Source organism: Polypterus senegalus, chromosome 5 (genome assembly GCF_016835505.1).
Source record: "Polypterus senegalus isolate Bchr_013 chromosome 5, ASM1683550v1, whole genome shotgun sequence".
In the NCBI taxonomy this organism is placed as follows: Eukaryota; Metazoa; Chordata; class Cladistia; order Polypteriformes; family Polypteridae; genus Polypterus; species Polypterus senegalus.
This window is the reverse complement of record NC_053158.1, coordinates 136560647-136587531: the sequence shown is the minus strand read 5'-3', so window position 1 is coordinate 136587531 and position 26885 is coordinate 136560647. Positions and strand designations below refer to the sequence as shown.

At 37.4% G+C, this 26885-nt stretch overlaps 1 protein-coding gene across 1 annotated transcript in view; it reads left to right on the top strand.

The window, feature by feature from the left end:
- LOC120529518 (adenylate cyclase type 1-like) overlaps positions 1–26885 on the top strand; it is a 557890-nt gene that overhangs the window by 121110 nt on the left and 409895 nt on the right. The window contains exon 2 of the mRNA XM_039753390.1: positions 11979–12128. Within this exon, the coding sequence (XP_039609324.1) occupies positions 11979–12128 (150 nt within the window). The remainder of the gene's footprint in view (positions 1–11978; positions 12129–26885) is intronic.

Here is a 26885-nt window from a genome sequence, read left to right as displayed (position 1 = left end):
GAATGGAAAATTTGTCCACTCTTCCCTCTAAAGGGATACCTCGTGCTAATGAGTCTCCATAAAAATAAATATCATCTTTCTTGTTTAGACTTGTTAGTATTTTACATAACTTAAAACATTTCCTGGAAAAAATGTAATCAAGTCCTAAAGCTCCATTTCACAAAAATGAACTGGAATGTTTTTAGTTTGGTCATAGTACTGTATAAGACAAGGATGTCTTTTATCAACTCTTCGTTATGGCATTAATTTTGAAACGTTTTCTACTTTTGAACAACTGTTGTCTGATTTGTCAGATTAAGAGCCTGGTTGTCTGGAAGACACAAAGGAGAAAATCACATGCTTAATTTGAACATCTCTTTAGAATATCTCTGGGTTTTTACAGTTAATATATTAAGGCAAAAAGACTTTTTTGCATGCTATTATCTGCCGTTAAATGTAAAGCAACATTCCTTCACTGGGACACTGAAAGTATATGCAGTATTTAGGTGTTAACAATTATGCAAACCTTCAAAAATGTATGAAAGTAAAAAATTGTTAACCTTGGCAGAATCAATCTGGACATCAACACCCAGTCTAGTGTACATTTATCACTAGAGAGAATAATTAATTCAGTTTGAAGGAATATTCTCCCACAGCACTTACATTTTTTTCTTCAGTGTATTTCCATTTTTATAACTAACTATATAAGCTTCTTTAACACTTCGGAAGAGACCATGTTTTAATTTGGAATAATAAACAATATTTCTTAAAAGACTAATTAACTCAGAGACCTAAAACAGAATAAAGATTGCCATTACTTGACACTGAACACTTTAACTGTACTTGGTTTCCAAGGACAGTGCATTTTTTATACAAAATTTAGGACATGTAAGATACTGACATGGGCTAATATGAAAGGAAATCTGCCATTTTTTTTTCTCCCAGCATTTGCTTCTATGTACATTATATACACTGTTACCCACCAGGTGCTTTAGTTATCTCAAGTATCCATTGGTTTAAATTTCTAAAGGTGGTATCAGTACAGGAGATACTTTAAATCAGACTTTCTAATGTCAGTTGTACCCTCTAAAAAAAATCACGTTACATGTTCAATGAAATATCTGGCATTTCCTATCTGGTATTAGATGGCAACAAGATCCTTAGAGACTTAAGCAAATTTTTGTTTTTATTTTTAGGTGGTTCACATACCATGAGAAAAGCACTTACTGCGACAGGTATTTATTTCTGTCTGTCAGTCTGTAACTTTGCATGAGACAACTCAGCTCTCAGTGGACCCATTTTGTTGAAATTTGCCAAACTTTTTTAAGGACATTTGTCAGGAAAATTCAATTTTAATTGAGATATTTTGAATAAAGCAACTGCTCATACTGTTCAAAAATTTCATTCTTGAAATTTCAGAATCTACTATTGAAATGCATTGGCGAATGTGCAGACTCAACTTTCTTAAAACAGAGAAGCATTCTGTGTAGCTTCAATTAGAAATTAGTGTACTGTTTCAGTTTTCCTTGAGAGCGGTTACTTCAACTTGTGCATTTTTTATATATTGTTTATTTTACTAATTCAACAGCTACAGCTGATCTCAAAACAGTGAAGCATCTGCAGTTGTGCATGCTGAAGCAAGTATGCCTCACTAGAATACAGGATGGGGCGGGGTCAGATTGTAGGCGGGGTTGGAGGAGTAAGTATTACCATATAAGAAAGGTATGATGTTAAATGTTAATTTAATTGTTCAGTTCTCTAATAATATTATTAATTTATACAATACAGTATTATTAATATTTACTTATTCATCACTTTGCAAAGTAAGCACTCTCCCTTATTTTACCAGTATGCAGGGGTTGGTCTCATTATATTATAATAGTCTCGTTTATGCCTCAACCCTGTCCCACCCTCGTCTTTGCAGCTGCATAGTGTCTTGCACAAGCCTCAGTCACAGCAGTTCATCCCTCCTGCTTCTTAAAATCAAAGTGAGTAAATGAAATGTCATTCGTGTCTTTAACAAAAATAAAGGCAACTTAACTTATGTAGAAATGTATGAATGATGGCTCAGTGTACTTTATGCTACACTACACTATAAACGTGTATCAGTATTTTCATTACACTATAAAAAACCTAACAGCTGCATTTCCTAAAGATTATTATGATTCAATATTTCTCAGACAATGTAATTTATCAGCTAAGTGACAATGTGATTCATTATTTATTATGTTTGCATGTAACCAATGATATTTAGCACTGTTTAGGAAATAAAATCCTATGATTATAGTGCGGCTATATTGAAATGCTTGCGAATGTATTAGTTTTAGTGCAGCTCTGTCTGTTTGCCTGTACAGGTATGGGTTTCACTTCCATAAACGATATTGAATTGCTACCACACATACTGTATTGGATTCAGAGAAACTGAAAGTTTTGTGGGCTCACATACTGTTCTTTTAGCGTATAAGTTGCTGGTACACACATTAGACTCGGCTGACACATGCTTTTGATTCAGTACAGCTCTATTGGCTTGTTGGCACATATATTGGTAAGTAATTTTATGCAGGCAAGCTTTAGACAGCCTATATGTCTATAAACACAATAAAGGAATAGAATTATGAAAAGAGAAGATTTAGTATATACTGTATGCAATAATTGGTAACATTTTAGGTACTGCAAAAATGCATGTATTATTTATTTACTTGCATAACAAGACCTTAACAAAGGCTTCTTTTAGTCTTCATAACACTTTTAAAACATCAGTAGACAGGTCATTCATCTCTGTGCACCGTGGCATATTGACATGATGGCAAAATGACTTGTTAATATGAAGGATTCACAGATCTTACACTAAATATGTAATATCAAGAGAAATATGTCTCAATTATGCCACTTCAGACAAATCCAAAGTGAAGATTTGTTAGTAAGTCACAATGCAGAGATGAGGGAACACTTCACTGATGCTTTGTAAGTGTTATAAAAACCCAAAGAAGTGTATGTTAAGGTCTTGTTACATAATAGTAAATGAGCAGTTTGCATTTTTGCAGTACCCAAAACAAGTGTTATACCCAATAATCAAAAGAAAACAATGCAACTTGTTACGATTTCTTTTAATTTTTTCATATGTTAACTAATTAACCAGTTGCAACCTATTAAAATGAATGCTTGAAGGGCCCTGTTGTTTCTGGTGTATGGTCTGTACTGAAAAAAGACTGAATCAGTTGTTTTTATTTTGAAAATATGTAATAAGAGAAATGTATTTTCTTCCTCAGACAATTATTTTTTAATAGAATGTTTTATATGATTTTATAATGATAATTGGACATTAATGTTCACTCAGAACACATCTTTTTAAAAAGATTTGTTTTTGAAAAATTAAACTATAATTGTCATATCAATGAACAAAGAGTTTTGTATTCTGTACTCAAACCTACTTCACCAATATGTGTTTGCAGTCCAGTCACTATTCTATGGATCTTCTTTAGTGCTGCTACTCTGGCTTTCCTATAAATTTTCCAAAGAAGTGTTATTAAGAAACTGGTGAGGGTGGGTGTGAGATTTAGTCAACACTGCTGTGTTCTGGCATCCCAGCCAGCATTTCTTTGTGCACCCTTGAGCTGGATCAGGCTCTCCATCACCTAAGCTTGATAAAGTGGATTTGAGACAGTTAATTCTACAAATAATCCATCCACCCATCTTCTCTACCCACTTACTGTATTAGGGAAGGGTCATGAGGCAGCTGGAACCTATCCCAGAAAGCATCAGATGTAACACAGGAACAACTCCTGGAAATGGTATCATCATGAGCCAATTTAGCATTACCAATCCACATAACCTGCATGCCTTTTGACTGTGATAGGATACCAGAGTACCGAGAGGAAACTCTTTAATGGGAAATACATATTTGTGAAACTGAATTGTGTAGTTTCATATTTTAAATGTTTTTTAAAAAGAGTACTTATCAGGACTTCTTAAACATTTTTGTTTTTTGGGATATGAAAGTAGTTTTTTTTTATTAGGTTAGATTTAATATTATACCCGCACAATATTTAAAGAGACGTTGGAGACACGAGGAACGCATTAACAAACTAGGCTTAAGTGTTTAAACTCTATTTAACCACAACATACTGTATAAGTTGGCATGTTGGCAAATAAGCCATTTAATAACATTGTCCCATAAGATCTTTCTTGAGCATCCAGTGTTAATAAAACACATTTTGGAACTATTTGAGCTTGTGGTTAGAGGATTTAAGGATGATAAATAAGTTAATATCTAAATGTCATTGATCCTGATGGAAGAATAGTTAGATGGCAATAGGGCATCCAAAAAATATATATCACTAATTTACACAGTCATTTGTGGTATGAATCATATTAGAAATACACAAAGAGTGCAATTTATTAAGAGTAGCCCACCACTAGCAGGAGATCCCCATGTTGTTGTTGTCAAAAAACAATTTTAAAGGGATCATCCTTTCAGATGAGAGTCCAAGCCATGTTTGAAGCACAATGGCAGTTGAGTTGGTTATGAGTTGGAATAGGCAGGCTCAGGTGATAGTAACTTGAAAGTGATGTCAGACGCTGATATTCTTTCACTTGTTGGATCTGTAGACAGAAAAGTGAATCATTAAGCAACAGCACCAACACTCAATTTGGGGTGAATTTTTCATTTGACGAGGCCTGAAGTTATTTTCCAGTATTCCAAGTACACATATATAACAATTGCCAGTATACAATTGTGACAAATACTAGTTTAATAATTAGTGTACCTTAATGTAATTATTGCATTATCTCAGTAATACATCAGCTCTGTTTTTCTGCATACACTTTACATATTATATTTTACTAGGAAAAAAGAAAGTGATGGTAAAACAATCTGTATGAAGGAGAATGGGGTGATTTAAGATGTAAGTGGAGATATTTGTGCTAGAAAATACAAGAGAGAAATATTGTAAGTCATATAGAAAAGCAAACAGGTGGAGGCAAAACAAATGTAGGGAACAATTGAAGGCCTAAAAGCACTTGAAAGTTCTATTATGCAGATGGAGTCCCACAGAAATAAAAGGTGTACACTGTCCCGGAAATAAACTTTAGAGACAGAGGTGTTCATCCATTCTCTAGACCCTTTTGAGCTTGACAGTAACTCTGTCAAGGCTAGAAGGGACTTAGAGCAATACTGCAAGAAAATGAAATAATTGATCTAAAAAGGTTATTTCAATATTTTAATAGTAGTAATAGAAGGATCAACAAATGGGTGATGTATTAAGATTAGTAAATGTACTATTAAATATTACAGTAAATGAAATGTCAAATGCTGCAAGTTTTATATTTTGCTTAAGTTTTCATTTGTGAACAAGGTAATACTTCTGTATTAGCTACTGTACTTCTTGTTCTTCTGCTTCTTATGTGCTTTCTTTGATCTGAAGATTTGCAGTCACAGCTTTCCATTTTACCTTATCATATCAACATTATCTTTTTATACCCCACCATTCTTTTCATGCAGACCATTGTTTTATGTCATTAGCCCATTTTCTTCACCATCTTCTCACTTGACCCTTTCAACACTTGTCCTGCAAATCTCATCTTTCTTCTCATCATCTCCTTCACCATACTCTTTCCTATACCTATCCTCTTCATTTGTCACTTTCTCTGTCCAAATAATTTAATTATCCTTCTGTAGCAAACCATCTCAAAGTATTTTAGCCTGTAAATAGTTATTTTCACATATGTTAGGTTAGGTTACTACAGCTTAATATTGGGACGATGTATGTTCTCAGTAATTTCTTTATAAGGCAAATGCTCAGATTCCTTCACAGGATTTCTTTGCACTCCCAGAATCTCTCTTTTGTTTTACCCATTCATCAATCAATCCCTTTTCTCTGTAATCTAGTTTGCAAAATAATTATATTTCTTCCCCTGAACTAACTGTTGACGTTTCACTTATGTATTCATCTCTGGTGTTGCCTTCTTGCTAATCATCATCAATTCATCTTCCTTGCATTCATTTCCATTCCATACACCTTGCATGGTTTGTAGATCCTTCTTACATCTACTACAAGTTATTCTATCTTGATGCTAGTATTACAGTATCACCTCGCTACTGGAAGTATTAAAGAGGTACTCAGTGATTTAGAGATACTGTAGCTGTGAAAAAGTAGTGGTACTAGGATTAAATAGGCTTAAATCAAATAAATCATTTGATTCAGACAATAGTAATCCCAGAGTGCTTAGTGAGGCTCTTGATTACATATATGGCATATATTATAGCAATTTTTTAGAAGCTATCAAATGTTGTTCCATTATATTAAAAAGGTGATCAGCCAACTCCTTGTAACTACAGGCCACCATGAGATAATTAGCAGAAGCAAATATTAAAGAAAAGAATGAGAACAGGTTTGTAAATAGTCAACATGGATTAGACAGGGAAGTCTATTTACCATTAATATGCTACGAATAAAGTGGAATTCAGCAGATGTTCAGCCAAATCATTACAGATTAATCTGCCATGGGCTTATGCACATGTTGTAATTAACTTTAAATATATAGCACTACTGATAGGATGCGAAATGTTAAATTTAAATGCATTAAAAAGAGGTATGAAAAAGTCCACTATGACTGACTGTTTCACCTCATAAGGTGAACGTCAATGTCCATTTCTAATATATATGTCTAATTCTTCCATGTGAAGCCTGTAAACCATGAGGACTGATTTAGATCATTTATGTAAGGTAGAATGCCCACTGGGGGGTGAAGGGTCTTGTGGCCTTGGAACCCCTGCAGATTTTGTTTTTTTCTGTTCTCTTGGCCGTCGGACCTTACTTTATTCGATGTTACTTAGTATTACCTAATCTTATTTTATATTTTTCTTTTTTCTTTCTCCATCTTGTAAAGCACTTTGAGCTACATCATTTGTGTGAAAATGTGCTACATCAATAAATGTTGTTTTTGTTGTTCAGATTCGGACAGTGAAGACATGATTATGAAGGCCATTAGGATATTGGATTACATAACATAATGTGTCAAAAACAAATAATAAGAAACCATTGTTAAACCATGTAAAGCACTGTAATAAGGAGACAGAAACGTATAAAGGTTTGGGGTTTCCGGCCCGTATACTGCACAGAAATTGCAAAAAATAAAAAGTTCGGCCAGTGCTTTGACTTGCGGTCATTACAACACACCCCCTTCATAGTTGATTTGAGGAACTTAAATAATGAGGGACCAGAAACTGAGGTCTGGAATGCTGGGAGGAACCAAAGTGTTGTATGGGAGTTATGACGTCATCAAGGTGGGACCAGAGGAAGGGATGGAATGCGGAAGTGGCAGTGTGTGGTTTAGTGCATCCGTGGAAAGTTATGGCAGCATTGTTTCTGTCTTTCTGTGGGAACAAGAGAAAGAAAGGTTAGTACCCCGTCTTGATCCCCTGGCACGATATGTTACTCTGCTTGTCGGGTCTGTTTGAAGCTCCCCATGCGCACGTACGTGACACGCACTAATGGAATGCCCTCTGGAATACAGTGTTAAGTTATGGTCTTTGTATTACAAGAAAGACAGTAATATAATTATATGAACTATAATCTATTTAATAATTACACATCTGAGGAAAAAGATTTCTCTTGATAAACCCTTTCAACATAAAAACAACTGATTTCAAACTAATACTTTCAATTTAAAAAAAAAAACTTTATATGTCGAGCTGCTGTAAAGGTCAGCTCCATGCTCTCACTCTTGTCTGGAAGCCTCATGAATCCGACACCATTGATAACGTAACCAGATGAGCTTGGCAGATCAGGACAAAACACACATAGAAAGGGTAGGTGCATAAGGGGCTCAGGCGCTTTTATTAAAAAGAATCAAAACAAAACAGTGTTTAAATTAAAGTGCAAAATCATCAATAAATAAAACTCTCTATTATTAAAAAAAACTTGGAATGAGACTGCGACGAGACGTGATCTTTTAAAGAGAGATCTTTGAAAGACAGACACTTTTACTTTCTGCGAGATGGGCAGATCACGTCATACTTACAGCCTTTGGAAGCAAGTCCTGAGATACACATACAGAGCAAGTTGGAGATAATGGAAGTAGGGAAATTCGAAAGTCTCAAGAAAATGAGAGTAAAACTCACATTAACGCAAATAAAACGTAAAATATTACTCAGTGAAATAACGGAATAGCAAAAAGAGATCAGATAGTGTTTGAGGATGTCTGGGGGAGAAGACAGACAAGGCAGTGACTTTTAAACATTTGAAGTGCCACACGAAATACAGATCACGCTGCACAGGAGGAGCAGCAATCCAGCAGCTGATTGGGCAAAGAGAAAGTAAAAAAACAACTGTTACTTGCTTCCCATTGTATCACCGCTAAAGAAAGGGTTTCGGAGGAGCGGCCACATCTCCTTGGGGTGCGTTCAGCCCCCATCTTCACTACGGCGCGTAGTGTTTTGCGGGGGAGTGGGGGTTTGAGGGGAGGGGTTTGTGAGCAAAGCGAGCAGGGGGCGAGGATCCCTAGTAATCCATTAAAATGAAAAGGTCCCAGTGGAGGTTAAAAACAGTTCAATAAATATTTCATTAAAAACCAGAGGCAGTTCATAAAATCAGTGAGCCCCAATGCTTCCCTTTAAACCCTGGCCCGTCAACAGGTGCAATCTGGGCTATGTTCCCTGCTGCCCTTCCTTCGGTTTATGCAGGGAACCCGATGAGCCCCACACGCCTCTCCTGCTGCTCACTTTTGGTACTTGCAGGCAAATGCTTTCATACTCCTACTGGCTCCAATGGTCCTGAGGCTCACTCCCACCTACCTCAATCCATTAAGCTCGGGCGCTCTTACTCTCCATCTCTGCCTCTCTGTCTTCCATTTCTTTATAACCTTATTCTTCCCTTTCTTAGTCACTGACCTCTGATCTGCTTTTTTTCTGCCCTCTCACACTCGCGGTTCCCTTTTAAAACAGGGACGTGGCACAGATGCAGTGATCAGCAGCTCCCAGCACCAACTAGGGTTGCAAGGGATCATGTGCAGGGCTGAATGCACCTTATCGCGCACAGGAACAGATCTCACCACACTACTACGCCCCACACAAAGACATGAGAGTAGCAGTTATTTGTTTAAAATGGCCCCTTTTTTCTGAGCCGTGGACACACTATACCACATTCCTCTCTGCTTACGTTTCTAGTTGCAGAGGAAGGCTCTACACCTCAACCAACCCAGTGTAAATGGTAGCCCATGTCCGCTGCTTGGCCCTGTCACTGCACTAAAATCAATAAAAGCATTAAAATGCATTCAGAAAAACAACTGTTCTGGGCACGCTACCATGCCACCATACAAAGACATGAAACTGGCAATTATTTATTTAAAACTGCACCTTTTTTCTGAGCTGTGGAACCACTATATCACAGCAGTGCATAATCCAAAACATGCACCAGCAAACCAATCAAGGTCTCCTGAATCCAATATATATGCCAGCAATTCAGTATTTGCATCCATAAACTGTATGAGTTGTCCTGAATCCAATGCATGTACCACCAATCTGATCAAGTTGTTCTAAATCCAATTCATGCGATGTGCTAGCTAAATCCAATGGGTGCATCAGCAATCTGCACTGTATTAAATCCAAGGCACTCACCAGCAAACCTGACCACACTAAACTGAATCCAATGCGTGTGTCAGCTGAATCCAAAGGGTGTGCCAGTAATCCAGTTGAGCTGTACTAAATCCAATATGTGTATCTGCAAACTAATAGAGTTTTCTTGAATCCAAAGTATGCACCAGCTAACCAATCAAGCTATAATGAATCAAATGCACAAAATGGGGTGCATTGTACTAAATTGTGTGTGTGCTCCAGCTAGCCAATCAAGTTTTTTTGTATCTAATGCAAGTGCCAGCTAGATCCAATGCATGTACCAGCAACCTGATCCCACAGTACTGAATCCAATGTGTGAGCAGCAATCCAGTCAAGTAGTCCTGAATCCAATATGTGTCCGCAAACAGAGTTGTTCTGAATCCTCAAGCTGTTCTAAATCCAATATATACACCAGCAAACTGATCGATCCAGTTGTGTTGAATCCAATATGTGTACCCACAATTTGATAAGGTTGTGCTGAAGTAATACCCATATACATGCAGTCAAGCTGACAAGAGTTTCACTGAAATTGATACATGCGTCAGCATTTCATTACAGCCTCATTAAAAACATGCCAGTTTTTTTCTGAAATGGTGCCTATTACAGTAATTTCAGCTTGAGGTTTCATCACAGATTTTAAATCTCCATTGGCTACTCGTTTAGAAAGATATTTTGTTTAAGAAATTTGAATTACAGTTTTCCATAGACTTGATATCCTATAGCAACTAAGAATAACACATAAATCTTTTCAGTTGAGTTGGAATTTCCTATCTATGAAAGCAAATTCAGCCACACGACCTTGTAAAATAATAGTTAAACATATTTTATGTACATTACTAGTACATGTAATTGCATTATATTATAATTGTTATTTAGGAATAATGCATTGTTACAAAAATTGCAATAAACAAAATTGTAATGACATTCTCTGAGGAATTGACTTGAAAATTTAAAAATGCTCCAGCTAACCAAGTTTCTGAATACACCTGCACATTTGGCCATGCATATATTTTCTTACTTGTTGGCCATGCATGGATATTCTTATTTGTTGTTCTATTGTATCAACAAAAATACTTTTATATGAATGTTTGAAAATCATTGTGTTTTTTAGTTTTAGCTGTCTTTCACAGACCAGCCCTGTTTTTTTAATGGAAAATCTGCTTCAAATGTATGGAAGAAACAAAAGTTATGTGTGTTGTATAGATCATTTTGTTAGGAAAAGAATTTATTCTCATTCATGGAAAATTTGGCTTTTTACAAAAGCTCAAAAATAAATAAATAAATAAATACATATTATTATATTATGACATTCAACAACACCCCGTCTGAATACACACAAGAATGTCTAAAAGGAAAGAAATGTAAAGAGAGGGAAAAACATTTCAGTTGGCTAAAGGTAGAAAATATAATCTGTTGTGGAACTGGACCTGGACACAGACAGACGGACAACGGTTTCGTACCCAACACACTCATTTTATTTACAATTATATTTACAGTTTGTTTTAGTGCACTACCCAGTGCCTCCAGCACCGATCCCTCAAAGTCCAGGCCTCACAGTCACCGATGCCTTCCTTCTGGCCGCCTCCACTCCTCTCTCCGAGCTCCGTCCTCTTCCACCCGACTCTTGCTGAATGAAGGGAGGCGGCCCCTTAAATACCAGCCCGGATGGGCTCCAGCTGCTTCCCAGCAATCCCCCGTAAACACACCCCCATGTGGCAGAAGTGCCGGCTGGGTGTCCCCAGTCTTCTTCCCCCCAGCACTTCCTGATGTGGCGGAAGTGCTGAGGTCCAGGGTTCTTTAGGCACTGGGGCACCGCCTGGCAGTGGCCACAGGCCCCTACAGGGTTGGGCTTCCAAGCCCTCTACCCGTGGCCCCCAACACAACCAGGACGGTCGCCCCCTCGTGGTCTGGAGGAGGCACAAGCCCTCCTCCGGTGTCCTCCTGGGCGTCCTTGCTGGGCTCCACCCCCAGCCGCATGCCACACTATGTTTGCGTACTTCTTTAGAAATTACAACTCTAGGGTTGAATGTGTTCTTATTCCATCTTATCCTATGTAGCATTTACAAAGCCATACTACTTTAAGTAGTTAAAACAATTAAGCAACAAAAAAGAAAAAAAAAAAACGCATGCTGTTGGCTAGTGCGTGCCAATATTCTTCTGATGCAGTGGCTTGCTGCACATTTCTTAGTAAACCCTACTGTATTTCTTCACTACAATAGCCACATTAAAGCAGTCATATTAACTCTTCAATAGATTGTAGCTGATATAAATAACTGTAATGAAATTAATGATTGAATTGGTATTTGTTATCAGTTAAAACATTAATACTCATCTATTCACTTAGATAACCAAAAAGTAATACTGCATCTTTATTTTCTCATTACAGCTTGTGACAAATGCAGTTCTTTTTGCTAGTGTAAATCTATCTGGAGTGTTTGTGAGGATTCTGACTGAAAGAGCTCAAAGAAAAGCATTTCTTCAGGCCAGAAACTGCATAGAGGACAGACTCAGACTAGAAGATGAGAATGAAAAACAGGTTGGTAAAACATTTTTTTTTTCTTTACGGTTCTTGCTTACTATGCATTTTGTTTTCCCCAGTCTTGTATATCAGTACAGCCATCAAAGGAATGCTTAGAGATCTTTTTATCTTAATTTGACTATGAAATTTAGATGGCTTCTCATCCAGTGCTTTTTTGGCCATTCCCTGGTGTACAATATAGTCATGCCAGCTCTTGCTTGACTTATGTTTGGCAAACAGACAATCTTTTTGTAGTTTTCATTATATTAATCCCAGACCTGGAACTGTCTGTCTTCTTTATTTGTATTGTCCAGATATGCTTTTCATGATAGTGTTATTTTTGAATTCAATGGCCAAATACTGCTTATGGGGTAAAGCCTGTCAAATCTATAAAATGACTACCACTAACAGTGTTTCCCTCTACATTTACTTTAAAAGTACTACATCAGATAATTAGAACTTAAATATATTATGTTGATCCTCTGGATAATGTAACTGTAATGACTACAACGTTTCCAGCCTGTTGTAACAGTAATTTGACAATTATGCACCTTATGCAATATCATGAATATCACAATTTTATTTGATTTTTTTAAATAATTGAGGTAGTACATATTAAAATAGAAAATAATAAATGATATTATTACCAAGAAAAAGTGATGCATTGAAATATGTTTGCCCTAGCAAAATATTAATAAAGCAGAAACAACTAACTGCTGGGAGACCACTGAGACTGCAGGTTTTAGTTTCAACCAGTTTCACAATCTGTCTATCATTTTCTCATTGTTTAGCTGGTCTTTTTTTCTCTTCTATTATTCTACAATTACTAAAGAGAAGTAATGAGATTTATTGTGTTTGTTCTATTACTGTTATGTTAGTTCAATAAACTACAATTTAGCTTTACTATGATCTCTCTGTGTTTCTCCAATCTTTCCATTTTACTAGGGTAAAGCTAATAGCCCAGTTCTTTAATCTTAATATGTCAGTTCTGGGTAAATCCACATTAATCTGATATTTACCATCTAGCATACTTGTGGAAACAACAATTCTATTTTACCTCATAATGTTATTCCATTAGAATTGCAAAAAAATCCTTGCTGCAAAGAGAAACAACTTGGTGATAATAGCAGCATGAAATGTTAAAACTGAATTGCAGATTACTCCTAAACACCGGAACTACACACACCTATGGTTTATCCCACTTATCAGTTGACAGCCCTGGCACAGTGTACGGCTTTTTGTTTTCCACTGAAGACAATGTAATTTTTTTCCAGCTTCAAAGTGTAACATATAGCTATGGAAAAAAAATGATTTTGCACATTAGTGTCTGCAAAAAGCATAGCTGTTTTTTACACATTTTCTGGGAATCTCTCTGCCAGCAAATTTCACACTGAAAAACATCAGTAAAGTGTTTATTCATCTCTGCAATGTGACCTACTAACAAAACATCACTTCGGAGTGATCTGAGTTAGCTTAACTGAGAAACATTTCTCTTGATATTACATGTTGTGACAGATAGTGGACGCTATTGTCCTATTGAACCTTCGGACAATACGTCAGACACCAGGTAAAAGTCCAACAAGTTGACTTTATCATTAATAACAGTGCACAAAGCACCCTCCCCTCCGCAATACTCATATAATTATCCAATATACAATAAATCAATAATCTATCACAATCCTCCTACTCCCAGACGCGTTGCCACACTTCCACTCAGCTCAACTTTTCTTCTGGGATTTCCTATGGTCCTTTATATTCCCTGACCCGGAAGTGTTTACAATCCTACAGTCCATGTGACTTCTTATCACTTCCGGGTCAGATAAAAAGTCCTCTTCTTCATCCCGGAAGTACGTCACTGTGCCGATGTGGGTTCGGCTCCACGCTCCCATCGCTGTTCGGGAGCCTTTGAACCCTACACCGTCGATAAGGTCACTGAGATGAGCTAGACAGTGGAGGCAACATCATAACAAGTGGATGGTTCAAAAGTGCAAAAGTGCTTTTATTTAAAAGATCAAAACAAACAAAGTGTTCAATAAATAGTGCTGTGCAGTTCATTCAAAGTTCAATAAATAATCCATAAGAAAAAACGTGGGGGTTAAACAAAAAATAGAAAAAACAATCCTTTAAAACGAGGTTAAAACGTTCATAAAGGAAGCAGTTTTTAAAACAATGCCAAGCCTGGTGCTTTCCAACACTGCGTCTCACCTGCTTATCCTGGTTGGGCTTTACAGCAAGCGAGACGCTCTCTCAGCAGCTGACCTTTTGTTCCTGCTTCTGCCACTACTGCTACTGTCAGTTGCCTTCCCGATCCTTGGCTCTAGTCGGCTCTCCCTGACTGTGACTTAGGAATCCCCTAACGGTCAAGGCTCTCACATTGGGGACACCACGTCCAAAGTCCCGACTCCTGTTACCTTCTGCGGAGAGTACTGCACCTTCTGAACACTCCCGCCCTTCAAATCAAACTCTGTGGGAGTGACCACAACCTCTCCCAGGTGTTGGCCAAACACCCAGGCTTCCATGCAGCTGCCTGCGAGCGTTCGCTCGCTCGCCCACTTCCTGCTGCACCGACTTGCTCTCTCTCCTCACTGCTTCCTGCTACAACCTCCATTTCCTTCTTTTCTTTTTCTTTCCATTTTGTTCTCTTTTTTTTTCTTTCTGTCCGACTCGCGCTTCTTTTATATTGAGGGGCCATAGCAGTTGCAGCACATTAGCCACGAGAACAATCACGGATGTGGGCAGTTCCTCACCTGTGCACTACTACGCCCCCTCACAAAGCCGCCTCGAGTGCGCTGATTATTTATTTAAAAACGACCTTTGCTAAGCGAGCTGTGGACCCATAACACCACAGTCACTTCCGCTGTCGCTTTGCCTAGGACGTACTACTGGGTTATGGAGCACATATGACTCTCTGGGCCTCCCTGCAGCGTCCTCTGTTGGGCCCTGTGGTATCCAGCAGGGCTATAGAGGAAATCTCCATTGTCCATGATTCCCTGCTGGCATCCTGGGCACCTCCATACTGCAGGGAGAGCTCCATCTGGCGGCCTGGTGGTATTGGCTGGGATGACAAGCTGGCCGTAGACCACAATGTTTAATATAAGACCTAAGAATTCTTTATATTAACAAGGGATTTTATCATTATGTCAACATGCCAAAATGCACAAAGTTGAACAACCTGTCTACTGATGTTTTCTAAGGGTTACAAAGATAATAAGAAGCTTTTGTTAAGTTCTTATTACATAAGAGTAAGTAAGTAATAAAAGCAGTTCTGCAGTACCTAAACTGAAGTGCTTCTAATACATAATTAGTAAACAGGTAGAGTCCTTATATATAATATCATATTCTGTGTCTAAAGATGAATACAATGATATGGTCAGAGAATGGAAAAAAATATATATGTCCAGACAGGAAAAAAACTAGGGGGTTTCCAAGCCCCAAATACCACCTGGCCCTCACTGGACATTCCACCTAAAATGTTCATAAGTCATTCCTTAGTGCCTTTAGCCTATCTCTGCTAGCAAAGGACACTAGGCAGAAACAAATACCTTGCACAGGGCACCAGTCCATTGTAGGGAAAACCCACACATACAAAGATACACACACTAAATCACCTAACCTGCTTGTCTTTGGGAAGAAACAAGAGCACCTGGAGAAAACACATGTAAATATGGAGAGAACATGGAAACTCCACATAATGAGGACCTGGGGTGCAAATCCTGGTCTCCTTACTGTGAGGCAGCAGTGCCACCACTGAACCAAAATATGTTAGAAATCGAAAGTCTGTTTCTTGATAGAAATGCTGCACACTATAACAAGATACGTTTCATTTTTAATTCAGGGAGCCTGCACATTAGTTTTACTAAAAGGCATGCCACTTTAGGACTATTCTTTCCTTAAAGTTTTGCATGTTGCAAATTAAGTACTTGCTATTAAGATTGGAGAAATACTGTATAGGACAATAAGGTGTTTACTCAATGTGCAGGATACAGAAGTGGTAATTCATGGATATATTTATAGTAATGTATAATTGACTACTGTAATCCTTTATTTACATTCTATTTAAATTATTCCACTTTTGACTTAATTAACTTGAAATGTTACTCTAGGCACCATTCCTAAAACTAGAATGTATGAAATGCTATTAATTAGGGATGATTGGCAACTCCTTCTAATGTATAGAAAATTTTAGATGGTTTGGGCCCCATTTTATTAATTTGTATATTTTAGAATGTAAATCCGAGGATACATAAAACTGTTAACAAGAGAGTCCCCAGTTGTTGAATGGTTTATCTATTAGTGTAAGTGAACTTCCATTGGTCTCAGCATTTGCATTCAAGTTCTATTGCAAAGAGCCACAATGGCTTCAGGTTTTTGTTAGGAATGAGACATCTGATCCAGGAGCATTTAAGTTGAAAATCACTTTTGTAAAGCACACTGTGTTGACACTTGTATCAAATTCCCACTACTACATGACTGATGACATCCAAAGCTTCGAACATCACGGAAACACAGAGAATGATCTGAGTTCTTTGAAGTTTTGAGCTTTTATGTACCCCACAAACTATAAACAGAGACTGAAAACTACTTATACTGAGACAATATTGAATTAAATATGGAGCCAATAAGTGAACAAAAGTGATTAACTGTGTGAGAACATTTCGACCTGTTACCCGACAACAAGGTAAATACTGTACTATACTATTCCTCTGCGTCATTAATACTTTTGGCACATTCCCTACACTCACTTTTATTTGCCCTGTTCCACAAGCACATTCCCTAAAACCAGTTAAGATTCTCTTTGCCTCTTAGTAGTTTTATTCCCTAAACACTATGGGGAAAATATTCATCTTCCACATTGCCTCATAGCAAAAATACCCTCACATTAAAAAGTTGTCACATAATTATGAATTGGAGTGTCTTATAATGTATTCATAATGGTTGCTGTCATGGCAACAAATTACATCTTTAGGGCAAGACATTTTAACATTATTTTTTGCAGAAAATTGTTGCACATACTAACACGTACATTTATTGTAGGATTTAAATTACAACATGATTACCGTGAGATCAAAATTAATTCATAGAGGGTTTTTAGTGCTTAGTGCTTTTAGTGCATGTATCTGATTAAAACTACAATCAACAAGGGCTTGTATGTGTGCTTCCTCTACTGTCTCACGCCCCATGGTTGCTATGATTTCTGTAAATTAGTAAATGTGACTATTTTTGAAGTTCCAAAACATCTCATCCTTTTCCAATACAATCAGGATGAGGCCTCAAAACCTTCATGGAGATTTGACTGTCCATAAATAGTTTTATTTTCAATCCAGTTTCTTAATTTGAAGTCAGTTATTGCCACCAAATCACTTATTGCCCAAGCAACATTTGTGTGCTTTATTTTAAGGTTTCTAATCCATATTGTCTACTTTTAGCTTTAAACAACTTCATTCACTATTTTTAATTGCTTCTTGTTTCCTTAACCTGCTGCCAATTAATAATGTGATGCAAATGAATAAGTAACCAGCAGTTTGTCATATAACTTGACAGATTTTACAACTGAATACTCATCACGAGTTATGTGTTTTAATAAAATATTTCAGAAAAAAACAAGAGAAAAGTGACAATTACATATCCGCTCTGGGACACATGTCATTTAGATAATATGTTCAGAATGGAAACATTTACAATATAAGAATGACCTAGGGTCTGTTCCAGAAAAAAAAGATTAGATAATCCTAGATCTCAGAGCAATCTCTGGCTTGCTATAATTCAGTTTCGCACCAATGGATTAGCCTGTTCCAGAACACCACATTTCAACTGGCTGACACAGTCTTGGAAAGATTGATCCTGATTATTGTGCATTAATGGCATAATATACAAGTGCTTACAAGTTGAGCACTGAACACCCATGCATTACAAGTCTGAGAAACAGCGGGAACAACCTTCACACCAGCAAAGCAAGAGGTGCTGGTGGCAGTGCATGAAAATTATTAGCACATCGGACAGAAGAGGAGCAACACAAGGGCAGCAGCCAAGGAAAGGGACATGATGTGGAAGCATTCACGGATAGAGTGAATGCATAAAATAGTTGGTCAGTGAAATCCATGTAAACTTTGTGTGGCAAACTGTTGCATTGCACACCATTGTTCTCTACTTGTTATATGCACTCAAGTAAGCATTGTATTCCGTTTTTGTAATATCAGTGCTATCAAAAAAGTCTAAGACCAATGACATTAAGTGTTCAGCATATATATAGTTGTTCTAGTTGTTACTGTGAGAGATATCGAATGTTATCCTTCCAACACTAAACTCTGTGTTATCCGGTAATTACATGCCAAAAGAAACCAAAGGTTAATTACTGTCATGTACAAATCTACTACAGCAGACTCACAGTGCCCACTCTTTAAATGGCAATCTACCCCGTTTAAATGTGAGACCAAGGATATCTGGCCTCAACACAGTAATCATGTGTGTGGCATCTCATTCTTTTATGAATGGATAAGATGACACATTGATATTTGAACTGAGAATTTGATAAACATATTGGCGATTCATTCATAAAGACCCATCAGTCAAATATGAAATACAACACAACGAAAAAGTAATATTGTTGCCTTATTCCATTACAGAACTCCAAATTGAAGCTACATTTTTTTATAAAGACAACAGACTCCACAGAAGGGTGGGTAGCTTGTTCCACCAGCCAGTCCATTATTGGTTAATAATGACTACCCATGACTCTGTTGGATTTCTCTTTAATAGTGGTTATTTATTTCTGTCTATGGAAGACAGGACATTCATCTGTGTGCATGTGTGTGAACAGACTCTGCTTTATAGTTAGGCACAATTTGTGTGATCACTTTGCCTATATGTTTGGCATCTCCAATGTTGTGAAACTACCCTGTGCAAAAAAGTGATTGGAAACATCTGTGATTTGCACTGATGTCAGCAAAGAGCCACAATCACAATGTGCACAACTGGAGATGCTTTAGAAGGTTGATCATATACTGTACAGGATGGTCCAGATCTAATTATGCAATTTTCATTATGCTATAACTTATTAAGTTTATTACGCAGAGAATTCACAAAAAATTATTTTTGTTGCCGATAGATGGCAGCACCTGCCCTGAATTCCAAAACGGTGGGGAGACAGTTGTCAGTCGAACAGCGGGTGCGATGTGTTTGCCTTTTCATAATTGCATAATTAGATCTGGACCACTCTGTATATTAAAGTATCAGGATGTAAAATGTAAATGTAAAATTCATGCAGACTCTTTCCTGGGCATGCCAGGGACCGTGGTCTGATTGTGTATTTCTTGGCAGAATTTGGCTTATGTCTTAATTGAGGCAAATTACCTGCATTGTAAGGGAATATCAGTTATGGCACTACGACCATTTGGTGTGTTTGCTTGAGGGTGATCCAGCTCATAGGATCCTCATTGTTGGGGACCAGAGTGGCTGGACCAGGCCAAGGGATCACCCACGTGATACCTGGTTGCAGCAGATAAAGAGTCATTTCTGGAGGGTGAGACTGGACTGTTTGTCTACCTGGGGGATTGCCAACTGGGATCCTGAGCTGTTTTGTCATGTGGTGAGTGCGGCAACACACTGTACCAGTGCATGCTCTCTAACTTGACTTGACTTGACTTGTCAAGTTATCGTGAAGTTATTGTCAAGTTATTTCAACATATCGTAGGCTTTTTCTACTTCTTAAAGAATGCAGCTTGGATCAGTATTTCTGACAGGACATTCGAAGACTTTGATCTTATGATTCGATGTTCTGCTCCTTAATTATTGAGGCTGCAAAGTGTTAATCCTTCATGCTCTTTAGCAGGTTAATTTCAGAGCATTGTTTGCCCCAGTAAGTGAGCTGGATTTCATCAAATCTTTGTTTCTGGAACTGGAAAATCGTGATCCCGTTCTAAAAAACAGGATTAGTGAACTTTTTGCATTATCGGTCTCACATATCACATACTTCTGGCTTGATCTGTTCCAAAAACACAGATTTGGCTAAATCTTGAACAAAATTACCTCGATTTTCATTAATCTCGATTTACTTTAACCAGATTTTATACTAATCCTGCTTTCTGGAGCATACTCCTGATGTAGCAGAATAAAAACACAAGCCTGTTGTGATGTGAAATTTTGCATACAAGTTGATAAATATTTTTTATGTCTTTATTTGTAACTTAGGCAAAGCAATGTAATATTAGTGTTGCATTAGTGAGAAGCATTCATGTTTACAATCCCCCCACACCCTCCTGGAAAGTCAATTTTACGATAGGGTTGGGGGGAAGTGCCTTAAACAAGTTTGGTAATTGTTTCTCTGAAGTGTCTCAACCCCCATAGGAAAGCCAGGCTGCCTAACTGCCAAGCTTCACCTTAACATGGTTTTGGGGGCAGTTGTAAAGTCGTCCTATTCCCCCATTGGTCTGAAGTATGGCTGTTTGGAATTGGCTTGTATCAAAAGCTTTTAAGTACCACGACTCCCTATTGGCTGTAGGGGTTGGACAGAAAACCTGTAAATTTGCTTGCTCTACCCAGCTCTCTCTCTCTTACCAAACTGATGCATAAACTGAAAAGAACAACACAATGTAGAGCACAGATCAGCAGCCATATTGAGACAGGCATGTGGCCACTTCTGAAGAAAGCTGACCACAAATGAACTAGAGACATTTTTAAGTAACTAACAAGTCTGTGTGCTGTCTGAAACTACACATTAACATTTATCAGGTTGTAAGGTTACCAATATTCAAATGTACTTTGCATATTGTTATTATTTATGAATATTATCAATAATACATTGTTTAAATTGTAACTTAACTCCTGCTTGTCTTTTACTATACCTAATTGTCTGAAGTTATAGATGTAGAAAGGAAGGGGGGGAGAAGTTATATACTTTAATACCTTATACACAGTGGTAAGTCTGTAAGGCTTGAAGCATTCTGACAAAGGTTACATATTAATAATACAAAAAGTAGAGCAATATAATACTCTACCAAGACAAAACAGTTGGTGTAGTCCGGCAGGATTTTTGGGTAACCATGTTTTGCACCCTGTCTGCAAATACTGTTGATGTATATGTGTGAGTATGTATGTGAATTTTTGGGCACCCAGTGTACAAATGCAGTGGAAGTAAAACATTGTATGGTTGCTGAATGGAATGTAACCAACAAAGTGTAAAGACTTCATGTGTGTCACGAGGACACCTGCATGTTTGTTAGTGCTGGAAGTAGCGAGTCCCTAATTAAAGTGTTAAGGAGTGGTGGGACATGCATGCATCATTCATACGGCACTTATTTGTTTAGGATCATTGTATATGTATGTGTATGTTTGCAAAAGTAGGCCAACCCAATACGAATTTGCCAAATTGTATTATAGTAGCATTGTAGACTCAGAAATGCCTAAATTCATATTAAAAGCAGTCATCTTCCAGTGGAGTGGCAGGGATAAGTAGGATAAAGCTAGGAAATGCAAACCTGTAGTGCAGGTAGAGAAAGCAGAAGCTGAGCATGCCACAAAATGAAAAGGAGATGGAAGGATTAAAATCAGGAAAACAGAAATCTGGTATAAAGAAGACAGCTGCTGTTATAAGAGGTTTACTATACTGTATTATTGGTAATAAGGATGGATCTGGGACTTGTTTTTTTGAGAGGGTTTAGCCCACCATTTCAGGTAGCAGTTACCATAAAATAAAAAAGGACACACAGGCAATGACAAAAAAATAGAAGGGTAGCGCAGGAAGACAGGAAAGGGAAAATAGTTATTTCTCTTTCAGTTTCCTGACCTTTTGCAATAGTGCTACTTCTATTGTAAAGTTTTACGGACTTTGGGTTGGTGCAAGTAATAAATAGTGAAGGCAATTAGCAGAGTAAAATCTGTGCAGGAGATCGGATTACAACTAGCACATTGGAGTGGAGTGACACAAGTGGCCAAGCTGTTCCAATGAATGCCTAGAAGCAAAGTTTCTACCAAGAAGATGAGATGGACAAAAACTGCTTTGTCACCTTCCATTTTGCAGACCTGCCTACATAGCGGAACAAATAAAGAAGCTAAGATGACAAGCAAAGACTAAAGACAAAGACATGAAGAAGAACTGAAGAGACAGGAAGAAAAGTCACTTACTGGGGTTTAAGTGAGTAACAAGTCCACAAACCATCCAATAATAAAGCTAGTCAGAATAGCTATAGTTTAAAGAAAGGTTTGTTCATTACTGCAGCAAATTTATATTCCAAGGGGTGGACACTGAACAAACCAGTTAGGAATGCCAAAATAAGGGGATTCATTTTGGGTTAATAAAGTATAGAATCTGGATATTAATTAATTAAATAGGATAATTAATATAATTATTACTATTATAAGAAAAAGGTATACTAAGAAAATTGGTGAACTTTTCAAAAGAGTAAGTGCAGCTGGTACATTTGCAAGTCGTATGGGCTCCAATATTTAGGTATAGTTTTATTGGGCAAATATGGAAGCCCTGCTGAGATTGTCAACTGTGGTACAAGCACAGGACCAGTGGGCCAATTCTGAACCGAGGTGTTTAGCTCAACGAGTATGCATATGGTGAGAAAACAGCTCTAGTGGTGGCCTACAGGGGGGAATGACGAGGGTTGCATAGCTGTGATGTCTCATGTGATGCCAGCCTAAACTGGCAAAGGCTGATGGCAGTCAAAGGTTGCACCATGGGTAGAATAGCACAAGAGGCAACTAAATCAACCCCAAATGTGTGAAGAGGGGCCTCAAATGTTTGTGAACAGTTTATGCAATGGCACATGTGCTCTCACTTGGGCAGAAGTGGTTGTACTGGCACCTGTGGCATGTTACCTTTCAAATTTTGAAATTAATAGTAGTGCTGCGTATGCTTAAACAGATAGTTTGGGACAGGGGTCTAATTCGCAGTTAGACACAAAACCAGTATGGATTAAGAAAATAATTCACACAATAGACTTAAATTGCAGTAGGTTAGTTTAGTGGAGGGTGTGGACTTGTCTCATTTTGATCCACCAGATCTGGTGACATATGAAGACTACAGAAAGCTAAAGAAACAGTTGAAGCAAGCCGGAGCAGATACAAGTCATCAGGAGCACATCCAAGTTCTTCAGCTTGTCTTTGAAATAAAGAAGATATGTAATGGACAAATGGTCACACACAACTTTTAACACTGGGAGAGCAAATACTGCAAATCAAAACACAATTTATTTAACAGACTCTTTAAACAATTAAGACTGTTTAATTATAATAATATAAAGACATTGTACAAAGGATTTATTAGGGTGGAGTGTTGTGATGTGAAATTTTGCATCCAAGTTTATAAATATTTCAAATGTACTTTGCATATTGTTATTATTTATGAATATTATTAATAATACATTGTTTAAATTGTAACTTAACTCCTGCTTGTCTTTTACTATACCTAACTGCCTGAGGTTATAGATGTAGAAGGGAAGGGGGGAGAAGTTATATACTACTGTATAATACCTTATAAACAGAGGTAAGTCTGTGAGATTTGAGGCATTCTGACAAAGGCTACATATTAATAATACAAAAAGGGAAAGTACAGCAATTAATACTCTACCAAGACAAAACAAAGCCATAAAATAAAATAAGTTCTGTTATTTGCAAGTATTTAATTTCCAATTAAGTAATTGGGTTGGAACCAAAGTTTGTAGCTCTTATTGCACTTCAGGACCAAACTTGAGCACCCTTGAGTTATAGCAACCTTGCTGAGCTGTTGATTACACTCTTCATTCTGAACTTTTTTTTGTTAGTTATTTGCATAAAATTAAAAGCTTTGCTATCCTTACTGTTTCTGATCATTCTCTGTTCTATTTCTTTTCTCATTATCCTGCTGTGGCACTTGGTGAGACTTTTAATTTGATCAAGCTACTGCCACTGTTGATGGAATGAGACATAGTTTACTAAATTTATTCAGTTTTTATTACACTTGTTGACTTCAATATTTGAAGAATGAAATTGTAGAATGTCAAGGAGGGGAAGACTAACCAGTTCGCCCAATGGGAAGATTTCTAATACTATGTTTATTGCAAAAAACATGAGCAGCCTGGAGGTTTATTTTTTTCCCTAAATGCTGCCATCAGAAATTTTCTTTTTTTCCTTCACTAGCTACCAACCTCGTTAGATAGTATTTTTGGGTACAGAAAGACATGAAAACATGTGTTATTATTTTCATATCATGATTTGTGTGTTTATGTTTTTAATTTTTTTGATTATGTAGTTTACAGTTGATAAATTATATTTGTAAACCTTCATAAGAGCTGTAAATCAGGGAAATATCCTATAAAAGAAAAAACAGAAACATTAGCCCATCTTTGAGAGCCCTAATGTGTATTGAAAATGATTTATCCTGATCTGTAGAGTCATCACACAATGGCATGAAGCATTCTGCACCAAACTCCGGTGTTAAGCCTACATTATGAACATTCACGTGCATATTTACATAGAAACTGCACACTATGGGAAAGTGTCATTATGGATTATCCTTGGTATCTATTAATCACAAAAGATCTCAACAAAATTGCCCTGAACAGGCATCAGATGAATTTATACATACTTAAGATAGCTAGTAAATATGTGCAGAGTAAAATGCTTAGTGGTTTCAAAGTTCGAGAGGCTGTTGATTTGAATGGAGCTCTAGAAGGAAGCAGATGGCAGTTTAAAAATGAAGGTCACTTTGCTGGACTATTGCCCTATTCAATGTTGGTTTCTGGCCTGCATCTGGTGCATAAGAACAGACTCCTTCGTTATGCAATCGTAAATACTGTACAGTTTTTAAAATGTATAAATTGAGTGGGGATGAATGTATAGAAATGTCTTTATAATAAAAACTTAAGACTTCCATCCATGGCCTTAGTGCAGACAGAAATGCTCTTAGGAATCACTGAAGAACCCTTCTTTCTTTCATGTAATTTGTGGCAAACATACAAACCAGAAGCAAACCACACAAAAATGCTGTCAGTCTGGGAGTTTACTAGAGGCACATTTTTTATGCCTGAATTTGTGATGCTGCTGATTGACAAATTAAAATGATGCAGTAGGACGTTAGTAGTACCTCATTTTTTAAATTCTTTTTACTAGTTTATCATAATCTCTAATTCAGGAAAGAATCATTGGTGAAATTCACACACAACACATTGGCTGTTCTGGTGTTTCACTTACACTGGACCTCAGTGACACAGTTGAGCCAGTACATGACACTGTCCTTATAATTGACTGTAATGAAAAGGGGGAAAAAATCCACCAAAGGTGCCCCCACACTCTAAATGTTAGGTTCCAAAGTACAGTGTGTCTTCCAGACTTAGTGGATATGAGTGCACAATTTTGTTGAGCCTGGGTTAAGGGTGTGGAATTGTATAAAGTACAAACACACACATATCTTGAGCTTTATATATAAGACTAGCCACAGTACCTGTCAAAGACAGGTGATAGAGTAATAAAAAAATACTTATCTCTTGCCCAACAGAGTGGTTCTTCAGAGTGATGTCATAGGGGAACCATTTTTGGTTCCCAGAAAACTGTCCACATTGCTTCACAGAGTTAGTAACAACTAACAGATGGTAAGTGACTTGTGAAATACCAGTGGGTCATGATTTTAAGAAGACTCTTAATGTATACAATAACCCAGTCTAAGTCCAGGTTTTCTTAATCCGTTAGTGTCCTGCTAGGTACATGCATAAAGTATTTCAGTTTTTTTCCAAGTACAGTGATCCCTCGCTATATCGCGCTTCGACTTTCGCGGCTTCACTCTATCGCAGATTTTAAATGTAAGCATATCTAAATATATATCACAGATTTTTCACTGTTTCGCGGATTTCTGCGAACAATGGGTCTTTTAATTTATGGTACATGCTTCCACAGTTGCTTTGCCCAGTTGATTTCATACAAGGGACGCTATTGCAAGATGGCTGAGAAGCTACCCAATCAGAGCACGTATTACATATTAAATAAAACTCCTCAATGATATACGATATGCTTCCCATGTGGTGCTTCGCATACTTGAAAGCCCAAACAGCACGATTGATTTTTGATTGTTTGCTTGTCTCTGTCTCTCTCTCTCTCTGACATTCTCTGCTCCTGACAGAGGGGGTGTGAGCAGAGGGGCTGTTCGCACACTCGCCTAGAGGATACGGACGCTCCTCTAAAAATGCTGAAAGACTACCTTCACATTGCTTCCTTCCTTGTAGCTGCTTTGTCCGGCGGTGCCTCGCATACTTAAAAGCCCAAACAGTCCTATTGATTTTTGATTGTTTGCTTTTCTCGCTCTCTCTCTCTCTATCTCTGACATTCTCTGCTCCTGACACACACTCCTTTGAAGAGGAAGATATGTTTGCATTCTTTTAATTGTGAGAAAGAACTGTCATCTCTGTCTTGTCATGGAGCACAGTTTAAACTTTTGACTAAAGGATGTTATTTCATGTCTAAAGGGCTCTAATAATGTTAGAAAATGTATTTAAAAGATCGTAAACAGGTTTTCTATGCTCTCACTGCGAAAATATTCGATTTATAAATAAAGAATCCTACTTCGTGGAAATTCATTTATCGCGGCAGAGTCTGGAATGGATTAACCGTGATAAACGAGGGTTGACTGTATTAGAAAGTCTTTTAAAGCAAAAAGAAATAACTTCATATGCAAAGAACCCCTCACAGAAAGAAATGCTGCTTTGTCAAGCATGAGGAACCACATAATCCAGTAAAGAAACATAAAATAGCATTAAAAAAACAGTATTTTAAGAAGGTGCATGTGCCTTCAACACCTTTCCT